General features: G+C 38.1%; 1 protein-coding gene across 4 annotated transcripts in view; it reads left to right on the top strand.

Annotated features, from left to right (window-relative positions):
* usp24 (ubiquitin specific peptidase 24) overlaps positions 1-23,112 on the top strand; it is a 68,871-nt gene extending 45,759 nt beyond the window's left edge. For all 4 annotated transcript variants that reach the window (XM_077220957.1, XM_077220956.1, XM_077220959.1 and 1 more), the window contains 34 exons: positions 759-987; positions 1,073-1,235; positions 2,298-2,453; positions 2,539-2,609; positions 2,689-2,849; positions 3,050-3,111; positions 4,350-4,541; positions 4,637-4,751; positions 4,834-4,978; positions 5,726-5,845; positions 6,698-6,823; positions 7,245-7,343; positions 7,430-7,512; positions 7,630-7,771; positions 7,858-7,977; positions 8,593-8,813; positions 9,663-9,787; positions 11,374-11,515; positions 11,592-11,742; positions 11,926-12,021; positions 12,110-12,213; positions 12,713-12,826; positions 14,508-14,715; positions 15,154-15,243; positions 15,351-15,453; positions 15,936-16,057; positions 16,140-16,253; positions 16,387-16,452; positions 16,547-16,613; positions 16,702-16,780; positions 17,710-17,785; positions 17,867-17,953; positions 21,106-21,216; positions 21,340-23,112. In XM_077220957.1, the coding sequence (XP_077077072.1) occupies positions 759-987; positions 1,073-1,235; positions 2,298-2,453; positions 2,539-2,609; positions 2,689-2,849; positions 3,050-3,111; positions 4,350-4,541; positions 4,637-4,751; positions 4,834-4,978; positions 5,726-5,845; positions 6,698-6,823; positions 7,245-7,343; positions 7,430-7,512; positions 7,630-7,771; positions 7,858-7,977; positions 8,593-8,813; positions 9,663-9,787; positions 11,374-11,515; positions 11,592-11,742; positions 11,926-12,021; positions 12,110-12,213; positions 12,713-12,826; positions 14,508-14,715; positions 15,154-15,243; positions 15,351-15,453; positions 15,936-16,057; positions 16,140-16,253; positions 16,387-16,452; positions 16,547-16,613; positions 16,702-16,780; positions 17,710-17,785; positions 17,867-17,953; positions 21,106-21,216; positions 21,340-21,402 (4,123 nt within the window). In that variant the 3' untranslated portion in view covers positions 21,403-23,112. The remainder of the gene's footprint in view (positions 1-758; positions 988-1,072; positions 1,236-2,297; positions 2,454-2,538; positions 2,610-2,688; positions 2,850-3,049; positions 3,112-4,349; positions 4,542-4,636; positions 4,752-4,833; positions 4,979-5,725; positions 5,846-6,697; positions 6,824-7,244; positions 7,344-7,429; positions 7,513-7,629; positions 7,772-7,857; positions 7,978-8,592; positions 8,814-9,662; positions 9,788-11,373; positions 11,516-11,591; positions 11,743-11,925; positions 12,022-12,109; positions 12,214-12,712; positions 12,827-14,507; positions 14,716-15,153; positions 15,244-15,350; positions 15,454-15,935; positions 16,058-16,139; positions 16,254-16,386; positions 16,453-16,546; positions 16,614-16,701; positions 16,781-17,709; positions 17,786-17,866; positions 17,954-21,105; positions 21,217-21,339) is intronic.
* Positions 23,113-24,114: the final 1,002 nt, after the last annotated feature.

The raw sequence follows: 24,114 nt of genomic DNA, 5'->3' as shown, positions 1-24,114 counted from the left end.
GTTTTTTTACTATCAGCTAGTAGAGATGATCGGTTCACGTGAGCTAGGGATCTGTCGTGTAACATTTACAAGCGCCAAAACGGTATTTATTGTTTGAATTGCGTAATAAAATTGACAGAATCTGAGAGCTGAGATTTGTTTATATCGTAACTAACCTGCTCCGTCTAGTCTGTCGGTCTCCGTGTCCTCTTTGCTTTGCGGTTTTTCTGTGCGTGACAAAATTGATGTGTGGCGTGACTGAGAGCGTGTGAAAAGTGTCAATTGTGTGTTCCTCACGGTGAATTCGTGAGAGTTGGCAGCTCTGAATGGCGCTAGCATGGTCAACATCAGCGAATGCTGTCTGTCAAATTAATGTAATTCAAACTAACAATAAAAATGTAACATGAACAAAACGAATATGAACATATTCACTGGTAAAGGTGAAGGGGAGTAGCTTGAAGTTGTCATATTTAAAAATCACTTGACATCAACCAACTTTCCTCTGGAGTCAAAACGTCCTCTATTACGAGTTGGCTCAGCTTTGGCTATGGTTCTAGGGTCGTTGTGAAGGTAGGGGGGGGAGCATAGAGACTATGCCGTTTCTCGTTTGTCACTCTAGAGTACACCAACTCACTTTCTGGAGGTATACTCCCCCATTCTGGTATGGAATGTGGGGTATGAATTGATTTTTTGGCGGACATGACACAAGGCACCTTTAAAAGGCTAAACATTTGGCTTTAGCGTTTAAGAAAGAACTTGCTCTTTGTCTCCCCCTGTAGGTTTCTGCTTGTAGGGCAGGCTATGCCTAGTATCCTAGACGAGGAGTTGAGCAAGGACGGTCTGGACACTCTGTCATCTCGGCCGTTCCGTAACGCCGGGCGGCAGAGTGGGCGGCAGCTCTCCGTCTGTGGGACTCCGGAAAAATCCTCCTACAGGCAGGTGTCCATGTCTGACCGATCCTCCATCAGAGTAGAAGAAATCATCCCAGCTGCCCGTGTCGCGATACAGGTGAGTTACAGAACCCAGTGCTCTCTTAGTTTTCTAAATGTTTTTTTTCTGCACCCTATATGGCTTGTCTGGTTTGTTGTTTCAGACAATGGAGGTGGGGGACTTCACATCCACTGTGGCGTGTTTCATGAGACTCACTTGGGCGGCAGCCGCAGGCCGTTTGGACCTAGTTGGCAACAGCCAGCCAATCAGAGAGACGACCAACTCGCTTCTCCCGCTGGGCGTACGCAGCAGGGTCAGCAGCACAGGTGAGACTCTGATTAGGACGATATTATCGGCACTATGTTTTTGAAAGAAGTTTCTTCTCCTGTGCTCACCAAGGCTACATTTATTTGATCAAACATGCAGTATATGTACTGTACAATACTACTTTTTAATTCAAAGTAGTATTGAGAAATATTATTACAATTTGAGATAACTGTTTTCTATTTTAATATATTTTAAAATGTCATTTATAACTGTGATGGTAAAGCTGAATTTTCAGCATCATTACTCCAGTTTTCAGCGTCACATGATCCTTCAAAAATCATTCTATTCTGATTTGTTAAAAAAATTTATTTATTATTATTATTGGTGCTCAATTATTCTTGTTATTATCAATGTTGAAAATAGTTTTTGCTGCCTTTTTTCAGGATTCTCTGATGAGCAGAAAGTTAAAAAGAACAGCAGTGATTTTAAATTTGATCACTTTTAATCAATGTCCCTGCTGAATAGAAGTATTAATTTCTTTTAAACAGAAAATTTTACTTACCCGAAACTTTTAAATACTAGTGTATCCCGGTTTCCCCAAAATATTAAGCAGCAGAAAAAGGTTGTTTTTAACATTTGATAATAATAAACATGTTTCTTGAGCATCAAATCATCATTTTAGAATGATTTCTGAAGGATCATGTGACGCTGAAGACTGGAGTAATGATGCTGAAAATTCAGCTTTGCATCACAGGAATAAATTGCATTTTAAAATACAATAAAATCGGAAAGATTTCTTATGAATAGTAACAATATTTCATAATATTACTGTATTTTTGATCAAATAACTGCAGTCTTGTTGAGCATAAGAGACGTCTTTCAAAGATGTAATTTTTCCAAACTTTTGACCAGCAGTGCATACGTCTGTCTTTCAGTCTTTGCATCTCTCATTGTTCTCACGCGTGCGTGTGCGTGTGCGTGTGCGTGTGCGTGTGCGTGCGTGTGCGTGCGTGTGTGTGTGTGTGTGTGTGTGTGTGTGTGTGTGTGTGTGTGTGTGTGTGTGTGTGTGTGTGTGTGTGTGTGTGTGTGTGTGTGTGTGTGTGTGTGTGTGTGTGTTGCAGGAAGTAACTGTAGCTCCAGCAGTGAGGGAGAGATCACCACATTGCAAGCTGGGATATGCGTCAAACAGCTGTGTGTGTCCATCAAAGACACTATTATCGCACGAGAAGCGCTCTCTTTGCTTGTCACATGCCTTCAGCTACGCTCCCAACAGCTATGTAAGGACAAAAATCACACTCACATGCTAAAGAAAATTCAGCAAAAATTAAAACACTTATGCAATCGCTCTGTTTTTTGTTCTAGCTTCATTTTACTCTCTGCTTTCTGTGAATGATTTCATCATTGACATTCTGCTGGGCTCGTCCAGTGGAGAGGTCAGTGCCTGCGTTGTAGTCCTGACTAAATTAAACTGGTCTTCTGAGTCCAGATGTCTAAGGTCTTTCTCTTTCACAGATCCGACGTGTGGCGTGTGATCAGCTGTACACTCTCAGTCAGTCAGACACCTCTGCGTACCCTGATCTCCAGAAGCCCAACCTCTTCCTGCTGAAGGTTGTTCTGACAGCCCAACTTCCTCTCTGGTCCCCTACCAGCATCATGAGGGGTGTTAACCAAAGGTCAGACGCACCAAACATGCATGATTTCTTCAGTTTAACCATTTCTGACAAACGAGACCTAAAAAAAATTGCTGAAATTAAGTAATCAAGCATAGGTTGTTACTGTAACAGGCACACAAATAAAGAAGATATTGTGTAAACTTCGTAAAGCTGTGAAATTATGAGCATCTACTGAGCTAAAATGATGATCATGTTTTTAGGTTGCTTTCACAATGCACGGAGTATTTTGACCTGAGGTGCCAACTACTGGATGACCTGACCAGTGAGTTTCTGCATTATTTCGAATAGAAATAAATAATATAAATGGCACTTTCCACAAATAAGATGTTTTGGTCTCCCGTTTTACAACTATTCACATCATTTTTGATATAATACATATTATTAAATGTAGTTAAAACTATTTATTATTTTTAACTAATTTAGTTACCTAAAACATTTAGCTTCCTCACACATTTTTACTTGCAACCCTGTTATCAGATGATTTTTTCCCTCTATTACAAAATGTACCATTCTTTAAAATTGTGAAACTTGTGGACTCTGTGTACTGCATCCGGGGAAGAAACAAAGAAACGGATTCCATTTTCTAGTGTAGTGTTGTCTGCATTTATCAGTCTTACTCTTCAACCATGTTACTCAAGTTATTGTTAGTAGTTGCAGACAAATATTTATTTTCTGTATGGGTAATCTAGTATTATCAACAGCTTATTTGACATTTGTCCCCAAACTAGCTATTCACTTACGATAGATAGCTTGATTTAGGCTAAATTTACAACCCTGTTACCCATTCTGCCTTATACAATTAATACAATTAAAGTCTCATGTTCACCCAGGCTGCATTAATTTGATCCGAAATACAGTAATATTGTGAAATATTATTACAATTATTACAAAAGTTATCTATATTTTAAAGTGTAATTTATTCTTGTGACGCAGGGCTGAATTTCCAGCATCATTTCTCCAGTCTTCAGTGTCACATGATCCTTCAGAAATCATTCTGATATGCTGATTTGCATAACATTTTGTTATTTTATCAATGTTGAAAACCGTTGTGCTGCTTAATTTTGTTTTTGTGGAAACCATGATATATTTCTTTCAGGATTATTTGATGAATAGAAAGTTCAATGAACAGCATTTATTCGGAATAGAAAGAATAGTCTTTACTGTCGATTTTGATCACTTTAATGCATCTCTCACACACATACCGTTTTTAAACTATTTATAATTTGTTAACAAGGTTTGCAAATTCTGCGAACTTCATAAAAAATTAATTGAACATAAAAATGCTAATTAAATATATTTATTTTGGCATCCTGAGATGATCAATATTTTCTGAATATGAAGCCATTTGGTCAACTCGATTTTGTTCCTTTTACTGTATGTGGAAAGTTCCAAATGTAACTTTTAGGGGGTGTCCTTGACTTAAGTTCTGTTTAAGGAATTTAAGAATAATTTTTAGATTCCTTTCGGAAAGGCTCAGCCCCATGTGTTTCATGTTCTCAGCATCAGAAATGGAGCAGCTTCAGATCGGCCCGGCGGCCATGCTGGAGGATGAAATCAGCTGGCTTGATAATTTCGAACCCACATGGACCAACGAGCTGGAGACCAGCGAGGCCGACAACATCCTGCTGGCCGGACACCTGCGCCTCATTAAAACCCTGCTGTCCCTCTGCGGCAATGAGAAAGAGCAGTTTGGTCAGACACTTTTCCGACAAATATGACAGCATGATGTGACCCATATGGAGATTCGGATGTGGATTAGAATGCTTTTTCTTGTCAATGTGCTGCAGGTCCTTCTCTGATCCAGCAGCTGTTGGACGACTTCCTGTTCAGAGCGTCTCGAATCATCCTGAACAGTGACAGCTCATCTAGCACTATAGCATCTATCCACGACTTTCACCCAAAGTAAGATGAAATGCATACATTCGCACACATTGACATGTAAGTCGCTGTAATTGCCTTTAGCATTTGCACGCTTGTTTTTCAGGTGCAGTACAGTCAGCAGTCGTCTGGCGGCGTATGAGGTGCTGGTCATGTTGGCTGACAGCTCTTTAACTAACCTGCAACTCATCACTAAAGAACTGCTGTCCATGCACCATCAGTCTGACCCATCACTGACCAAAGAGTTCGACGTGAGTGCCCTCACTGTCCTTCTGTCTTTTGAGGAATTTTGCAACATAGACACTGTTATTGAACTGAACTGAATTTAATTGACATTGGATGGAAACTTGTTTCCACGGAATAAAAAAATTAAAAAGGTAATTGCGACTTTATCCACAATTGACTTTCTTTATCACAATGCAAGTTTAAATCTCACTCTTCTGAGTTTATATCTAAAAAGTCAGATTTGCTAGAAATAGTCCCCAAAAAAAGTCAGAATTATGAGAAATAAACAGACTTTATAACTCAAAATTCTGAGTTTATAACTTGCAATTCTGACTTTATTTCTCGCCATTTTGAGTTTATTTCTCGCCATTTTGAGTTTATTACTCGCAGTTCTGAGTTTATAACTCGCAATTCTGAGTTTGTCACACAATTCTGACTTCATTTCTCAAAATCTAGTTATATAAATTTGCTTTGAGAGAAAAAAGGCAGAATTGTGAGAACTCATAATTATCATTTTTATTCCATGGCAAAAACAAGCTTCCATAACATTGAACTGACTCAAGCTGACTAACTACACTATTGTCTTATACTAGCTGAAGTAAACTTAAGACAATTATTGAACTGAATTTCCTCTATTATTGTAAAGCGCTATATACAAAAGGTGACTTGACTTTTTGGAGAAAATATAAATACATTTTAACTGCCATGTTCTACTGTAAGAAGCCTTACAACAGATGTACTTGCATTCATTTGTGTCATGTGTGTGTTGTCAGTATCTTCCTCCCGTAGACAGTCGCTCTGTGTCAGGGTTTGTGGGGCTGAAGAACGGAGGTGCGACCTGCTATATGAATGCAGTGTTCCAGCAGCTCTACATGCAGCCTGGTTTGCCTGAGGTAAACTCCATTATCATTAGTGTACGGTTAGCACAGTCTCTCTCCATTAGGTGACGCCCTAACCTAAAAGTAGTAGGAGTGAACTGGCAAAGTGTTTATAGCTGTCTGACTCCATATTTTGGTTATTAAACAAAGGATGATTTTTATGTGTAATTATAGTTTGTTTTGTTTAATTTATTTGTATTTTTTCGACAGACACTTCTTTTTTTTGGTATACTTTTTTTTTTTTTTTTTTTTTTATAATTCTTTGACATTAGTGCCCCAAGTTGTTCCATCTGCTTATAATGAGACATACACTATTATAAACTGCATCATACTCAAAATAATACTGTCAAACTTTGATTTGTTGGTCAAATTTTCAGCAACACTGCATACTGCAGGGAATGCTTCTATATTTATCAGAAGTCAGACTTGACAGATGAATTAAATCAGACCAACTTTGTTATGCAATTCTCTTTTAGTTTTCTTTCTTTTTGTCCCACACATGTATAGTTTTAGTTAAGTTTTCATTCTTTAGTTCTTTTACAATCTCTCAACATTCCATTTATCAAAGAATCCTGCAAAACGTATCATGGTTTCCACAAAAACTATTTTCAGCATTGATAAGAAATGTTTCTTGAGTAGTAAATCATCATATTAGAATGATGTCTGAATCATCATATTAGAATGATGTCTGAATCATCATGTCAGAATGATTTCTGAAGGATCATGTGACACTGAAAACTGGAGTAATGTCATTATAATTGTCAATGTCATTACAGGAATAAATTCAATTGAAAAAATATATTAAAATATACATTTTTTGTCTTCATCATAGTTTTGAGTAAGAATATAAACCTGTGTGTGTTGTAGTCTGTCTTGTCAATAGAAGATGACGCTGAAAACCCAGAGGAGAGTGTGTTCTGTCAGGTTCAGTCTCTGTTCGGTCACCTGATGGAGAGCAAACTGCAGTACTACATACCTGAGAACTTCTGGAAGGTGAGAACCATCTTTATGATCATCCATGCTTAAAAAATGCACTGTATATATTTATTTTAAATGTAAAAAGTTAGAAATTCTAAAAAGTATAAATTCTAAAAATACTTCTTCATTTTTAGTAGTGATCATTTTAAAGTGATACATGATGAAAAAAGTGAAATACTTCCTATCAGTCCAGTGATTCAGCATGATATATATGCTATAGTTCCTTAATATTTTAGTTTTAGTAATTTTGTTGTGATTTTGTAATTGTCTATATAGTTTTTGTTTAGTTTTGGTTATTTTTGTACTTCAAATTTAAACTATACAAATATGCTATTTTAGTTAATGTTTTGTTGTTTTAACTTTTAGTTAATGATAATAACCCTGCTCCAGTCATAAGAATTAAGAGCAAGTATTTGATCATTCTCGTCACATGCAGATCTTTAAGATGTGGAATAAAGAATTATATGTGCGAGAACAGCAGGATGCCTATGAGTTCTTCACCAGTCTGGTGGATCAGCTAGATGAACATCTAAAGGTACAGCACCTGATGTCCCCTGCATACTCGAGTGTACATGCACAGTCTGAAGTGTGTTTGTAATTCTCCTAATGTCTCCCTTACAGAAAATTGGTCGAGAGCAGATCTTCAAGAACACATTCCAGGGAATTTTCTCCGATCAGAAGATATGCAAAGACTGCCCACACAGGTGAGCCTTAAAGAAGTCATTGTTTGCTCACCCACATGTCATGCCAAATAAAAATATTTTTTCAAGTAGTCTTCTTAAAAACAGGGGCTTTAGTTGGTGTTTGGTTACGGTTTGTAGGTATGAGCGTGAGGAGACGTTCATGGCTCTGAATTTGGGGGTGACGTCCTGTCAGAGTCTGGAGATCTCTCTCGATCAGTTCGTCAGGGGTGAGGTCCTGGATGGCAGCAATGCTTATTACTGCGAGAAATGTAAAGAGAAGGTAAAGTTGGATATGGTTGTTCTCCTTGATAAAGAACTGCAGTGAAATACCTATGCATATTTGTGCTCACACATTTTGTGTTGCAGCGGACCACTGTGAAGCGCACCTGTATAAAGTCTCTACCCAGCGTGCTGGTCATCCACCTCATGCGATTCGGCTTCGACTGGGAAAGCGGCCGGTCCATCAAATACGACGAGCAGATCAGAGTAAGAGCTCTGCTGATGTCATGTAGTTTTCGGCTGCAACTAATAAATAATTTAATCTGTTGATTCTTTTTTATACACTACTTATCAAAAGTTTAAGGCCAGTAGAATTTCTAGTAGAAAGTCTCTCATGCTCACCAAGGCTGTATTTATTTGATCAGTAAAATCAGCAATATTGTGAAATATTATTACAATTTAATATTCCTTTTTTTCTATTTTAAAATGTACAATTTTTCTATTTTAAATTTTAATATATATGAATTTTCAAAATCATTACTTCAGTCTTCAGTGTCACATAATCCTTCAGAAATCATTCTAATATGCTGATTTGGTGCTCAAGAAATGCATTATTGTTATTTATGTTGACAACAGTTGTGCTGCCTAATATTTTAGTGGAACCCATGGCACACTTTTCCAGGACTCTTTGATGATTAGAAAGTCCTTTGTTTGAAATGGAAATCTATTGTATAATTATAAGTGTCTTTACTTTTGATTAATTTAATGTGTCCTTGCTGAATAAAAGTTTTTAAAAAAATGTATTGACCCCAATCTTTTGAATGCTAGTGCATAATCAATTTGCATCCATTTCAATAATTTGTTGACTTTGTGCGCTCTTAGTTCCCCTGGGTGCTGAACATGGAGCCGTACACTGTGTCAGGGATGGCCCGCCAGGATTCAAGCGCGGATCACGGCGATAACGGGAGAGGGGGTGAGGCCGGATCCGGGGGGTCGCCTCGGAAAAAGGTCACCATCTCTGAGAACTATGAACTGGTGGGAGTGGTGGTTCACAGCGGACAGGCCCACGCGGGACACTATTACTCCTTCATCAAAGACCGCCGGTGAGTGACAGCAAGACCTTTGTCTGTTAACGTGTTTTAGCATGTTGCTGTGCAGTTTGTGGGTGTTCTAGTGGTTACTTGTTAAAAAGAGTTAATTTTATCATTCATCAGACAAAAATCATAAGTCTGATCACTGTTCACAGGATTTTTCAAGTTCACCTGGTTATTTGTGAGTTGATGAAAAGATAACTATTAAAATATAGTACCCTAAAAAGAAAACCATCAAAATAAAATACTTACTAAAAAAGATGAACTAGTTTGTTTACCTCCGTATCATTTAACCATTAACTAACATCAGATAACCATGAACCTGAATGTGTTGTTAAATTATATATAAATATTTTAGGTCAAAGGGGTTCGCCTGACAGATAAGTTTAGGAGTTCTTAGTCTACACAAATGACGATAGACGAGCGTTGAGTTTAATACCAGGAAAAAAGATAAGAAAAAAGAGATTACAGGATGCATTGTAATGTTACATAAAACTTTTGTTAAAGGATCCTAGCTAGCTTGTGTTTGAACAATAAGTTTATGAAGTTCTGCAGAGTCTATTTCCATTATACTTCAGTAACTGTAACATCTGAAACAAGGGCCTTAATTTTCCTGGGAGGTATTTTGCCCCTCTCTGTGTGTGCATGCATGTGTTTTTATGGGTCTCTGGGGGGGGGCGTGCTTCTGTTTTTGGCAAGATTGCTTTTATTAGAGTCTTAAACTGTCCCAGATGCTTGGCGGCATGATGGCGCTTTTTTAACCAGCGCTTTATTTTTTTTCAGGGAATGAAGGAATGTTTGAGTGACTATGAACTGAGCAAGATCCATAACATGTTTTTCCAACGCTCTCTTCCCTTTTAGGGGTAGTGCACGAGGACGCTGGTATAAGTTTAACGACAATGTTGTGGAAGAGTTTGACATGAACGATGAGACTCTGGAGTATGAGTGTTTTGGGGGAGAATACAGACCCAAAGTTTACGACCAGTGTAAGTCATGAATATTTCTTTAAATCCAAAAATATTATGTAAAAAGTAACAGTACTTCAGGTCAGTGAAATAAACATTTCTGGTAGTACCTCCTCTGAACATGAACACAAAAGTAGGCCTAAAAATAAGTGAATAGCTATAAAATAAGACATAAATACATAATATAAGAATATATTAATTAAATAAAATTCTACAGCTTACAAATATAAACTTCAAGCCCTTTTACTTAGAGGATATATTATACCCCTTTTCAAAGTCTTGTTTTTGGGGTCTACTAGAACAGGTTTTCATGTTTGAATGTAAAAAAAAAACATTGTTTCACATATTTGACATTGTTGCAGCACCTCTCTTCCCAGTCTGTCAGTAACGCTCTGTTTAGTTCCTGTCTCTATGATGCCCCTCCTTCTGAAAAGCACAATGCTCTCTGATTGGTCAGCTTGACTAGTGTGCTGTGAATGGTCAATCGTTTTCAAGCGTTTTACGTTAGTCACGCCCCTTACCATAACCATAAGTTTCAACACACTTCTAACACAACTCAAACAGGCCTCGCCCCTTTATAATGCGTATGCCTTGATTGGGAATTTTTCAAATGAGGAATATTATGAGGTGTTCATTTCCGGAAAGAAAACTCAAGGTTTCAGGCAGTTCAGAAACAGTGCTTACTGATATAGAGATACTTTATGCTTTATAACCTTACAGACATTGTTCATGCTCAAACAGCAACTTAAAACACTAAAAGTTGAAAATGTAAAAAAGCATAATAGGACCCCCTTTATTTACCGTAAAACTTCAAATAATAGCCCAGGCTTTTATTTTCCCAAATCGTCGAACTGCACCGGCTTGTATTTGAGACAGGCGTCTCTATGAGACAGGCCTTCATAATTTAGTGTTGAGATGTTGTTCATTGAGATGTTGTTCCTAGAGTCTCTAATAATCTCCAAATGCTCCACGTGAAACTGCGATCTTCCGACCTTTTACTATCGTGTCAATTGATTTTGATTAATATGCGCGAGGGAGAGAGAGCAAGACAGCGCTCTTGTTGTTTGAAGACGTGAGAGTGCGCGCGCGCGGCCGGCTCTCTGCTTCTTTGCGCCCTGTCAAGCGCAGCAGTCATTCTATTACATCACTACCGATCAAAAAAGCCTTTGGCGGGACACAAATTTGCTTTGTCGGCCCGCCAAAAAGCGGACGATTTGATGGGTTTTAGAAGATTAAACACAACCCGAAACTAAAAAACAGACCCGGCCTCTATTTGAGACTGGCCTTTATTTACCCAAACCTGTCGCCACACCAGGCGTGTAAAAGAGACAGGCATCTATTTGGGACACGGCTATTATTTGAAGTTTTACGGTAGTTTATTTTTGCTTTGTGTTATTAGCTAGAATATAATTTTTTTCTGTGGTATCAAGAACCAATTTCGCTGTTATTGACAAATTCATTTATTTATAAATTTTTTTAGGTTGACTTAATTTATCAAATATACCATACTCTGTACATCTTACACTTATCCTAGTTGGATTAAATTTACGTCATCATCCTCATTATCACTCATGGGGTTCCTATGATTATGTGTTCACATGCTATAGCGAACCCCTACCCGGATGTGCGGCGGCGCTACTGGAACGCCTACATGCTGTTCTACCAGCGCATCAGTGACCAGAACTCCCCCGTCCTGCCCAAAAAGAGTCGAGTCAGCATCATGAGGCAGGAGGCAGAGGATCTCTCCCTGTGAGTTAGTGTCTTCTTCCTGCATCAATGTTTGAACATGGACACGCTTATTAATGTTCATAATGCTTCATATCAGGTCAGCCCCATCCTCTCCGGAGATCTCACCCCAATCCTCCCCACGGCCTCCCAGAGCCAACAACGACCGCCTCAGCCTGCTCACACGCTTGGTCAAGAAAGGAGAGAAGAAGGGTCTGTTTGTGGAGAAGATGCCCGCCAGGATCTATCAGGTAGAGATTTTAAAGCCTTTTCATGTCTGAAGTGACTAAAAGAAATGGTTCTGGATTCAATATCAAATAACTTCAGGAATAAAATATATAAATGTTTGAGAGAACCATCAACCTGATAATATTGTTTTGAGGTATTACAATATTTTGACAAGTTTGACACACTCCCGATTTTTGGATCTGCAGATGGTGAGAGATGAGAATCTGAAGTTTATGAAGAACAGAGATGTTTACAACAGTGATTACTTCAGCTTCACACTGTCTCTGGCCTCTGTCAATGCGGTAAACACTGAAAATTCATTTGATTATTGCCTCTTCTGTAAGCTCAGTATATTGACTGGACTCATTTTTGAGCTTTACCTTTTTACAGACAAAGTTAAAGCATCCGTCTTATCAGGCCATGGCAAAAACCAGTCTGCAGCTGGCCGTCCAGTTCCTCTTCCACACGTACCTGCGCACCAAAAAGAAACTCAGGTTAGACACTGGTTTTGTTCACAATGCTTAAACTCAAGGCTTGTTCCAGTTGTTAGTATTGTTAAACTGTTACAAAGACGAGAACTAGTGATGAAAACATTTTAAATTTTATCATTAATAATTATATATTATATATATATACAGAGAGAAAGATATTCATTTCTAATTATTTTCAAACATTTAATTTAAAATAATAATAAACTAGATGTGTAATGCACTGTCAATTTGCAAAGTAAAATGGCTATATATATATATATATATATATATATATATATACATACACATATATATATATATATATATATATATATATATATATATATATATATATATATAGACACACAGTATATATACACAGTGTATATATATATATCATTAAAGTAATCTCCCAACTGTGACTTTAGACTGATCATTGTCTCATTAGATTAATCTCCCAACTGTGACTTTAGACTGATCATTGTATGTTATCAATGTGCAACTCTGCTGTCTTCTCTCTCAGGGTGGACACAGAGGAGTGGATTGCTACCGTGGAGGTTTTGTTGTCCAAGAGTAGTGAGGCGTGTAAGTGGATGGTCCAGTATCTGGTGTCACCTGAAGGACGGGAGATCATAAAGTGAGCATTTTGTCCATCATCCTCTGCATACACATTGGCAATAGAATCACCACTGGGTTTTAAACATTTTAGACACTTAATCATTGGTGAGTGAAATCTGAAAATTTATACGCCAGTGGCTAATAATTAGTTGCCTAGTGCAAAATTTTGTCACATGATTTACTCGCAAAGTAGAGGGTTGATATCATAAGAAAGATACATTGCCACCAAAAAGTATTTGACTTTAAGCCACACTTAAAGTTACACTATGTAACTATTTTTTGTTCAAAATTTAAGTCAATACTACATCAATCCTTTTTCAAAATTTATTTTTGTCTTACCCTGATTCATTATGCTAATCCTGTTTTATACATGTCGGGGAATTGCGTACATGCGTCACTCCCCTGTGCGTGTCTCATCATATCTGTAAATATAGAAAAGTTGCTATGGTTTGACGCATGTATGGTGTGGGGCTGGCATAGGTTGGTTGTCACAACGAGCGAGAAAGGTTGACATGGAGCACGATAAATCTCCGACCTTTGGGGAATCACCCACTTTTAAAAAACGCCGAACAGAAGAGAGTTTGCTGGCAAAATGAGAATGCGACAGAACTCGTAATAAAACTAAGAATCAACATTGGCTTGGCTTTTCAGAGATGGCGAGAACTTGAGGGATGGAGTAAGGAGATGGTGTTTTTATACATTAATGGCTTCAGCTAGTCAACTTGAGATCCTTTCCTTCTAAATTGGATATGTTTTTTTTTTTTACTGTAATTCTAATTAACGTGTTAAATCGACAGTCCTAATATATATATATATATATATATATATATATATATATATATATACATGCAATATATATATATATATATATATATATATATATATATATATATATATATATATATATATATATATATATATATATATATATATATATATATATATTATATATATATATATATATATATATATATATATATATATATATATATATATATATTTATATATATATGCAATATGCAACAAAATAACAAACTAAGTACCAGCAGAAATACAGCACACTTTTAAACTATTTGTCCAAATAAGATTTGAGGCCACAGTACATTTAACTTCTGTTAAAAAGAAATGCATGGAGAGCCGTAAATTGTGCCAAAAGACCATGAGGGTTTTTAAGATGTTCGCTCACTTTTGTTTCCAGTTCCCCCAAAAACAAAACCACCTGTGTTTGTGTAAGTGTATGGCCATAATTGTATTGCTACGGCCACAGCTGCTTTCTGTCATCCTGAAGGGTGGGCCAGTCTCGGGATGTTAATGTGTAGACACATCCCTGTTACACGATTGGCGGGTTGGTATCGGATGATAGGGCTGCCCCAAATATCACTCCATGAGTCCACGCCGGAGCCAGGGAATGTTCCGTAGTGTTTTATGATCGAGTTCTGACACACTTCCAACAAAACAAGCAACCGTTTCCCTAATCAATGGAGACTTGGAGCCATAATTTTGCAAACTCTTTTCCCCATGGAAAGAACTATAGAGCTGGCTCTGCAGGAAGAGTTTCCAAAGAATCAGCTCATATATGCCAACATCCATTATCTCCTACCACGCATTCATTCCAAAACGTAGAAAACTGGTTGGATTCACAAAACATTCACAAGTTAATGGATGAATCTCATAAAGGACATGTCTTCCTCTCTCTGTAGGATCTGTCTGTTGGAAGGCAGTGTTCGTGAGGTCCGTGTCGTGGTGGCCACCATCCTGGAGAAGACCCTGGAGAGTGCTTTGTACTTCCAGGACGGTGGGCTGGACTGTCTTTTGGACATGCTGCTTTCTCTGTTGGATAAGGACGTCCCGGACAACTGCAAGAACTGTTCTCAGTACTTCAGCCTCTTCAGTAACTTTGCTCAGAGGGTGAGAACGATGATGTCACTGTAATGGGCACCAGACAGTATATTTGAAGAATGTACATGCTGTTCTTTTCCATTAAGAAAATTTATAGTAAGCTGAAGAAAGCACCATTAAAAGTGGCCTACACACTAATATTCTAAAGGTCCGGTCACATTAGCAACATTTTGCATCAACACAAAACAACATCCGTTGTCAATAGATTAGAAATGTACTGCTCACAAATAAACTCTTTCAAACAACCAGCTTTCTGTTGGTCAGCGCAAGGAAACTTGAACACGTACAAAATCTGCGCCTCATTTGAACCTCCCGATCATGCAGATTCCTATTAGAATGACTAGAATTCAATAGAACGGAGAAACCTGTAAATGTGACCGCACCTTAAGTCTTCTGAAGCCACAGAGATCGAACAGATTGAAGTTATTCACTTATGATCCGTTTCAGGGCTGTGGACCGTGTCAACTGCTGCTGAAACATTCAGCTTATCGTCGGATGCTTGTCTTCCTTCTGGGAGCCAACCGGCAAAACAATCCGGTATTGCAGACACCTGATTATGTGTAGATTGGGGATTGCTTAAGCGCTCATGTTAACCTCCATTGTTTAATGTCTGTTAATGACATTCTGGTGGTTGTGTGTTTTAGCACCGGCGCTGGAGTTCAGCACAGGCTCGAGAGTTCCTGCATCTTCACAACACTCTGGCCCTGATAGTGCTGCACACAGACCTCACCTCTCAGAGGACAGAGGGTAAGAACGCACAGTGATTTCTGGACACACACCAAAGTTATTAGCATTAATAAAAACTGTAATGATAATATAATATAAAATAAATTATAAATAAAAAAATGACACAATTTTGCATAATGCATTAGATTTTAATATCCCCCTGTAGTTAATAATGTCATCTTAAAACTCATCTTTGATCACCAAAATGACATATTTAAAAAAAATTCCTTGGAAAAAAAAATTATTCATGCCTTAAAATTGCTTGCATGTAACTCTATACCCTTGCCTCATTTAGTATGAATATGTAAATGAGCCCCGCCTCCACTCATTCACGCCAGCTCAGAGATCCACTCGTTGTCCTGATTAGTTACAAGCTAGTTTGTGACGTCAGAAACACCAGCGATTTCAAACCGCATTTTTGAAACTAGCTTTAGTTCACTGCAGTTTTAAGGAGACTGATGAGGTAAATCTGATGTGTTAATGCTGTTCTCGTGTGTGTTCAGCTCAAGGTGTGTTCAAGCATGCTTCCTCAGGACTGGTGGCTCCATCTTCACCCCTCCTGCCTCTAAATCCGGACATCAACACGCTCCTCTTTAAAGCGGAAGGACATGTGTATCTCATGGAGGTAAGACTACATCTCTTTTTCACTCTCTCCTGTCTCTATCTGTCTATTTTGCACTCTTCTGACAGAGGCTCATGTGTTTCAGGTGATGTTTGCCATGCGTGAGTTGTCCGGCCCTTTATCGTTTCTCATAGAGATGATCACATATTGCTCATTCTGTAATGAACCTTTCTCACTGGGAGTCCTGCAATTACTCAAGGTTGGTATTATCCTTACCTATAAGATTTTTTTTTATGAATGAATCATGTATAGTTATTATAAATTTATAATTAATAATATATAAAAGATCATATACAAATCTGAAGTAACCTGTCAATGTGTTCATGTTCTAGAATCATCTGGAAACGGCGCCTCCTCATGAACTGAAGAACGTTTTTCAGATGCTGCTAGAGATCCTGGTGAGTGATGCTATATAAATGTGTGATATTGTTATGAATACTACTTTGGAGTAGGGTGTAATGATGTAACTGCGCTCTTCCTGTCACCTCTCAGATGGTAGAGGACCCTCTGCAGTCCCAGAGGCTTAAATATGCATTTGAGTCTGAAAAGGGCCTTCTGGGTAAGAACCATATCACTTGGATCTATTAGCATTAGTATTTGTAAGATTTAGACTGATTTGAACTCACTTGATTTTTGTTCATTCACAGCTTTAATGCATCAGAGCAACAATGTGGACAGCAGTCGCTGCTATCAGTGTGTGAAGTTCCTGGTCACACTGGCACAGAAGTGAGTGTAGAACACCAAATGCACAATATAGATGTTTACATAACTGGGTTGTAGAGATATATGATATAATGGCGTAATTTCAGTTATCACTCAATATTATTTCATTTATCCATAACTGTTGGATATTGATATTGAATATTTATTTGTTCATTATAATTTATTATATGTTTACATTTAGATGATTTTGCTATCTAACGCCCAATTAAATACACAAAAAAAATGTAAACACTAGTACATGTAATCTATAAATGATCACTATTAATTTTTCATATTCTACGCTATAATATAATGCATTTTAATGTAAATTAAAATGTGTTATATTTGCAGATTCCTTGTTGCATCTGAAATTGGTTGTTTTTCTTGTTACGCCCTTAGAAACTATAATACATTAAAACACAAGTATTATAACTCTGGTTACAAATATTCATGTGACCATACAATGCATTATGAGGTGCGTTAATTAAAAATATAATTTATAATGCAGTATAAATTGAAGCTTACTCGATTAGTTTTAGTTTTAAATGTTATAAATGTCCTTTATTTAGTCAAAATGGTATTGAATTTTAATATCTGCCTTTTGTCACTTATTAACCATAACATGAAAATAGTTATTAGCTTATTGGTAACGGACAGATTTTTTTAAATATTTGTGCATCCCTGTTGTGTTTATGATATGATGAGGCAATAACCAATATTATGGCTTGTATTTTAAATGTCTACTATGTTTAAACAATAATTCCTCACAAAATGAAATAAAATGTTTCAAAAATGTTTCAATGTACAATAGAAAAGATGGATAACTCTTTAGTAAAAATTTGGTCTGCTTCCAGTATCCGCCTACATTTTTTTGCTGATGGTCACCGATAAATGATATAGTGTTAAATAATGAGGTGTTTCTGTGATATTAAATGCCTCTGTGTTTCCGTTAGATGTTCTCCAGCTAAGGACTATTTTAAAGAGCTCTCGGGACATTGGAGTTGGGCAGTGCAGTGGCTTCAGAAGAAGGCAAGAGACTGCAGATACGCATTCACACACTAGAACTTCTTTATTGTGCATTTTTTAAACTCCCCCGCTCTCCTCTTTCAGATGTCTGAGCACTATTGGACGCCTCAGAGTAACGTATCGAACGAAACGTCCACAGCTAAAACCTTCCAGCGCACCATCTCAGCACAGGTACTGCACTTAAAGTCTGGCGTATCATTGTGCTGCGTTAATGTCATTACTGAACTTGTTTTACCCTATACATATCATAACCAATTTAATCGTATGTATTTGTCAAAATTGTAATTTCAACTTTACATTATCGTATTTATTTATATTTTTAATTGCCTTTTATTTTTATATTTTCAGACTTTCATTTTAGTTCGAACAATTTTGTGCTTTTGTCATTTCTATATAGTTTGAGGTTATTTTTATTTCAGTTTTAGCAATTTTAGTACTTATTTAATTTGGTTGATAAGACGACATTTCTCATTTTAAAAGTTTTTAAGTTTTCATCTAATATTTATTTTATTTTGATTTCAGTAGTATTTCAATTGTCGAACTATTTTTTAATAGTTTTAAGTTAACTAACACATTAAGGGAAATTTGTCATTTTGAATTCAAAATACAGGTCCTTCTCAAAAAATTAGCATATTGTGATAAAGTTCATTATTTTCCATAATGTAATGATAAAAATTAAACTTTCATATATTTTAGATTCATTGCACACCAACTGAAATATTTCAGGTGTTTTATTGTTTTAATACTGATGATTTTGGCATACAGCTCATGAAAACCCAAAATTCCTGTCTCAAAAAATTAGCATATTTCATCCGACCAATAAAAGAAGTGTTTTTAATACAAAAAAAAAAGTCAACCTTCAAATAATTATGTTCAGTTATGCACTCAATAGTCAATACTTGGTCGGGAATCCTTTTGCAGAAATGACTGCTTCAAATGCGGCGTGGCATGGAGGCAATCAGCCTGTGGCACTGCTGAGGTGTTATGGAGGCCCAGGATGCTTCGATAGCGGCCTTAAGCTCATCCAGAGTGTTGGGTCTTGCGTCTCTCAACTTTCTCTTCACAATATCCCACAGATTCTCTATGGGGTTCAGGTCAGGAGAGTTGGCAGGCCAATTGAGCACAGTAATACCATGGTCAGTAAACCATTTACCAGTGGTTTTGACACTGTGAGCAGGTGCCAGGTCGTGCTGAAAAATGGAATCTTCATCTCCATAAAGCTTTTCAGCAGATGGAAGCATGAAGTGCTCCAAAATCTCCTGATAGCTAGCTGCATTGACCCTGCCCTTGATAAAACACAGTGCACTAACACCAGCAGCTGACATGGCACCGCAGACCATCACTGATGTGGGTACTTGACACTGGACTTCAGGCATTTTGGCATTTCCTTCTCCCCAGTCTTCCTCCAGACTCTGGCACCTTGATTTCCGAATGACATGCAAAACTGAGCAACAGTCCAGTGCTGCTTCTCTGTAGCCCAGGTCAGGCGCTTCTGCCGCTGTTTCTGGTTCAAAAGTGGCTTGACCTGGGGAATGCGGCACCTGTAGCCCATTTCCTGCACACGCCTGTGCACGGTGGCTCTGGATGTTTCTACTCCAGACTCAGTCCACTGCTTCCGCAGGTCCCCCAAGGTCTGGAATCGGTCCTTCTCCACAATCTTCCTCAGGGTCCGGTCACCTCTTCTCGTTGTGCAGCGTTTTTTGCCACACTTTTTCCTTCCCACAGACTTCCCACTGAGGTGCCTTGATACAGCACTCTGGGAACAGCCTATTTGTTCAGAAATTTCTTTCTGTCTTACCCTCTTGCATGAGGGTGTCAATGATGGCCTTCTGGACAGCAGTCAGGTCGGCAGTCTTGCCCATGATTGCAGTTTTGAGTAATGAAACAGGCTGGGAGTTTTTAAAAGCCCCAGGAATCTTTTGCAGGTGTTTAGAGTTAATTAGTTGATTCAGATGATTAGGTTAATAGCTTGTTTAGAGACCCTTTTCATGATATGCTATTTTTTTGAGACAGGAATTTTGGGTTTTCATGAGCTGTATGCCAAAATCATCAGTATTAAAACAATAAAAGACCTGAAATATTTCAGTTGGTGTGCAATGAATCTAAAATATATGAAAGTTTGATTTTTATCATTACATTATGGAAAATAATTAACTTTATCACAGTATGCTAATTTTTTGAGAAGGACCTGTATGATTTGTAAAGGTCTTAGGAGTAAAAAGTCCTATTTTTCTCTCTCTTTCCCTTTCCTTCACTTTTGTACATCCTTAATATTTTGCTTTTCTTTGAGATGAAAACACCCAAAACAACACAAAAATGCTCATTTAAGCTAATTTGCTGTTGTACACAATTATTTTTTTTAACAATTAAAAAAGCTTGTATTTTAAAAACATTAAAAGACCTTTATTTTTGTACCCGTTTTTAATATTTTGTATTTGATTTTAAAGGTTTAGTTCACCCAATAATGAAATTCTGTCATCATTTACTCGTCATTCCAAACCTGTAAGAGACTTTCGTTCATCTTCGAAACACAAATGAATGTTGATTTATGTACAGCTCCATGTACAGCTGCACAACTACCACTTTGACGCTTCAAAAAGTTCATAAAGAGTTCGTAAAACTAATCTATATGAATTAAGCGGTTTAGTCCAAATTTTCTGAAGAGACACGATCACTTTATATAATGAACCGATTGAATTTAGGCTTTTATTCGCATATAAACATTCAACTCACACATCAGTATACATAAACAGAAACTCAAGCATGTTCGTTTGATGTGCGAGAACCAATGAGATTCATTCTTGTGTTATTTAGCACATTTGAGCTTCAGCAAGAACCAATGAGATTTGTTCTCGCTCGTCACGCAGGTTCCGTCGAGCTTCTGTTTATGTTCGCTGATCAATGTTTATATGTAAATTAAAGCCTTAATTTAATCTGTTCATCATATAAAGTGATCGTGTCTCCTCAGAAAATTTGGGCTAAACCACTCAATTCATATGGACTAGTTTTATGATCTAAGTAATGGTTAAGTCAAAGTAATGGTTGCGTAAGGTGTCAATGGAGGGACGGAAAGCTCTCAGATTTCATCTTCATTTGTGTTCTGAAGATGAACGAAAGTCTTACGGGTTTGGAAAAACATGAGGAATTAATTAGTAATTAATGACAGAATTTTCATTTTGGTTGAACTCTCTCTTTAAAATGAAAAAAAAAAAAGGTTTACTTGCAGCTAAGGGTTAGCTAGCCACCCCCTTTGGCCTTTATGGGAGAATCATGACATTTGACCTGCTAAATGGAGCTCAATGAATGATGGGTTTTGTGTTTAGGACACTCTGGCTTATGCCACAGCTTTACTGAATGAGAAGGAGCAGTCCGGCAGCAGCAATGGATCAGACGGCAGCCCGGCCAATGAGAACTCAGAACGAAGCCTCAGACAGGTCTCATTATTTCAGCAGTCCATCATCAGTTACATCATAAAACAATCAGCAGCATTATGCTAAAACATCCTAGTGTTTAATAAATCATTATATTTCTTAAATTTCTTCCTCTCTTTCTCTCAGGGATCCGAATCCCCAATGATGTTGGGCGATTCTCGAAGTGATCTAGAAGATGTGGACCCTTAACGTTCCTCATTGTTTGTGCGCAACAAAACACATAAAAAAATCCCTCCGACGGAAAGATGTTGTGGCTCTAAACACACAATCAGAAAACTGCATTTGATCTTCTAGGGACTGGAAATAGAGCGACCAGAAGCAGCCAAAGTGCCCTTCGGAGCGCTCGCTCTTCAAGCCGCCTCGCCGGAGACGTGAACAGACGTGAATATCTCGGTTTTTTTTTTTTTTCTCGTTGTTTTTTTTTTTCTGGTGGTTAAAGCCTGGCTGGATGAAATGAGAGTTCATGTCTTGCAAGTCATTTAGATGTTTCGTCTGACTCGATGAGTTCTGTCAGACGAATGGGACTTAAAAACGGAGGCTTTCATTTCCTTGACGTTTTTACGCAGAACTACTACTATGGTGCCAGACGGGGGTGTTTTAAAAGAAATCAGCGTATATTTGCCAATGTAATTACGTAGATACTATTCATGAGAAATGTAAAGATGTGTTCCATAAGTGTAATTTCAAATGTAAAATAATATTTTTAAGAATCCTTTACTGATTTTCTTTATTATTTTTTTTCTGGATCTATTTGAGAGGTGCCTCAAATCTTATTCGAAAAAGAAAGAGGAACTTGCCAAGTCTCTGAGAGTCAAATAATCACATTGTTTTTTCCCCTTCTCATTTGTGCTGGTATTTTTAAGATGCACTTTATATTTGAATTCTGTTTTGTGACAAATTCATCACGTGGAGACAATTGGACAGACACGTCCCTCGCTGCTCTCTGTCCAATCCTTGACTTTCTGACTAGGAAACCGCTTGATAGGAACAGCGTGCACCAGAAAACACGAGGGGGGCAGAGTTCAACAGTGGAAGAAGACACATCGCATCAGCAGATGCGTCCTAAGACACATATGCAACACACTGAGACGCTACTGTCCGATGAACCTTTCTTCCTTCCAAAAGACAATGAGTGCTACAATCAGCAGTGTCATCTCACTCTTTCTGTTCATCTGTTTTGATGTTGTCTTGTGCCGCTCTGAGATGAAGGTCTAGGACATGACACTTTTCAGGGTAAATTTTGCCATATTTGTCCCTTTTTTTTTTTGTTAGTTTGCCTGCCTTATGCGATAGAATGACGGGGCGAGGATCGGGCAGAAAGGGGATGAAAGGGGAGGGGAAAGAGTAAGACGGAGGTTGTTGGAGAGATGGGAAGTTGTCACAGAGCAGTAAAGTGCCTTTACTCGACTTGTCCCCTATGCTGCTCGCATCCTCGTCTTGAGACAAACCAGTGGACATGTCATGCTACACAAATGCCTGAACTTGCTCGACATTAATATTACAAGGCGCACACATATGCTCCGCCGTGCTCATCTCAGAGCGCCATATGAGGACACAGGACGCTTGTTTGAGCCGGGCCTGTGATGTCTCTCCTTCAGGGAGTCCGCAGGGTGATTCATCTGCCGTTCGCTGCTCATTTTGTATTTAGACTAGAACACTTAGCAACATCGCTTCAATGTTTACAGCGGAAAGACCTCACCACCACCTTACACAAACGTTTGCTGAAAGAGTGAACCGTAGTGCTGCTTTTTACCTCACAGTCACCTGCTCTTTGCTTGGGTTTTTTTTTTTTATGGAAACTTTCACGTTGACGCTTTTTTGATGTGCTTCTGCGCATGTTTGTACATGTGAGAGACTCTCTTGTTGGAAAATAATTAAGTAAACTGGCTAAAGCTGAAACACGCTGGTCCCTTTCATCTGTTGAAATAATATATTTTAAACCAGCCAAAGTGGGTATGCTGGTCTTACCTGGTTTATGCTGGTCTCCCCGTCTGGTTTAGTTGGTATTCAGCTTGTTTAGTGGCCAAAAACCATTTAACACCAGCCAGTAGACCAGCTTGATCCGGCTGGGAGACCAAAAGCTAGAACATATTTTCCCAACAGGGCAAGCCTGCCTTGCTGGTTTTAGGGGGTTTGGGTCACTTAATCTCTTGATTGCTCTGGCTGGGTGATCAGGTAAACCCAGCATACCATCTTAAACTGGTTCAACATTTTTTCAACAGGGCCAGTCTGGTTTACTGGTTTTAGAGGGATTTTGGGCACTTTAACTCTAGATTGGTCAAGCTGGGAGACCAGGTAAAACCACTTAAGGCTGGTTTGAGATGTTTTTTTTCCTCAGCAGGGTAAGCCTGCTTAGCTGGGTTTAGGGAGGTTGGTGGACTTAAACTCTTGATTGGTGAGGCGGGGTGATCAAGTTAAACCAGCACACCATCTTAAACTGGTTTCACTTTTTTTTTTTTTTCAACAGGACCAGCCTGGTTTGCTGGATTTAGAGTGGTTTGGGGCACTTTAACTCAAGATTGGTCAGGCTGGGCAACCAGGTAAAACAAGCAAACCTGTTAAGGCTGGTTTAAACAGTTTTGGGTTTTTTTTCCCAGAAGGGTATTTGACTTTTTGACTCTTTCTGTGTCTATTTCTAATAGTCAGCGAAACACTGCAGTACTCACAACTGCCTTTATACTTTGAATCAGTAAATGGTTCATTGCTAATTCAACCGCCGCATATGTGGTTAGTGTTTGGGATGATTAGTTATATAGGCTTTAGGATGACCGGAGGACTTTTTCTAAATGTTTTGGGCTGAAGGCACAGAGTTCAGTGACGATTGAGGGGACAATTCATCAGATCAGTGCCTGAACATAAGGTGTCTTTCTTATTTTACTGGAATATGCACATTGGCAAAGA

Source organism: Siphateles boraxobius, unplaced genomic scaffold (assembly GCF_051911475.1).
Source record: "Siphateles boraxobius isolate OS27281-9 unplaced genomic scaffold, OSU_SipBor_1 8, whole genome shotgun sequence".
In the NCBI taxonomy this organism is placed as follows: Eukaryota; Metazoa; Chordata; class Actinopteri; order Cypriniformes; family Leuciscidae; genus Siphateles; species Siphateles boraxobius.
This window is presented reverse-complemented; position numbering and strand designations above follow the sequence as displayed.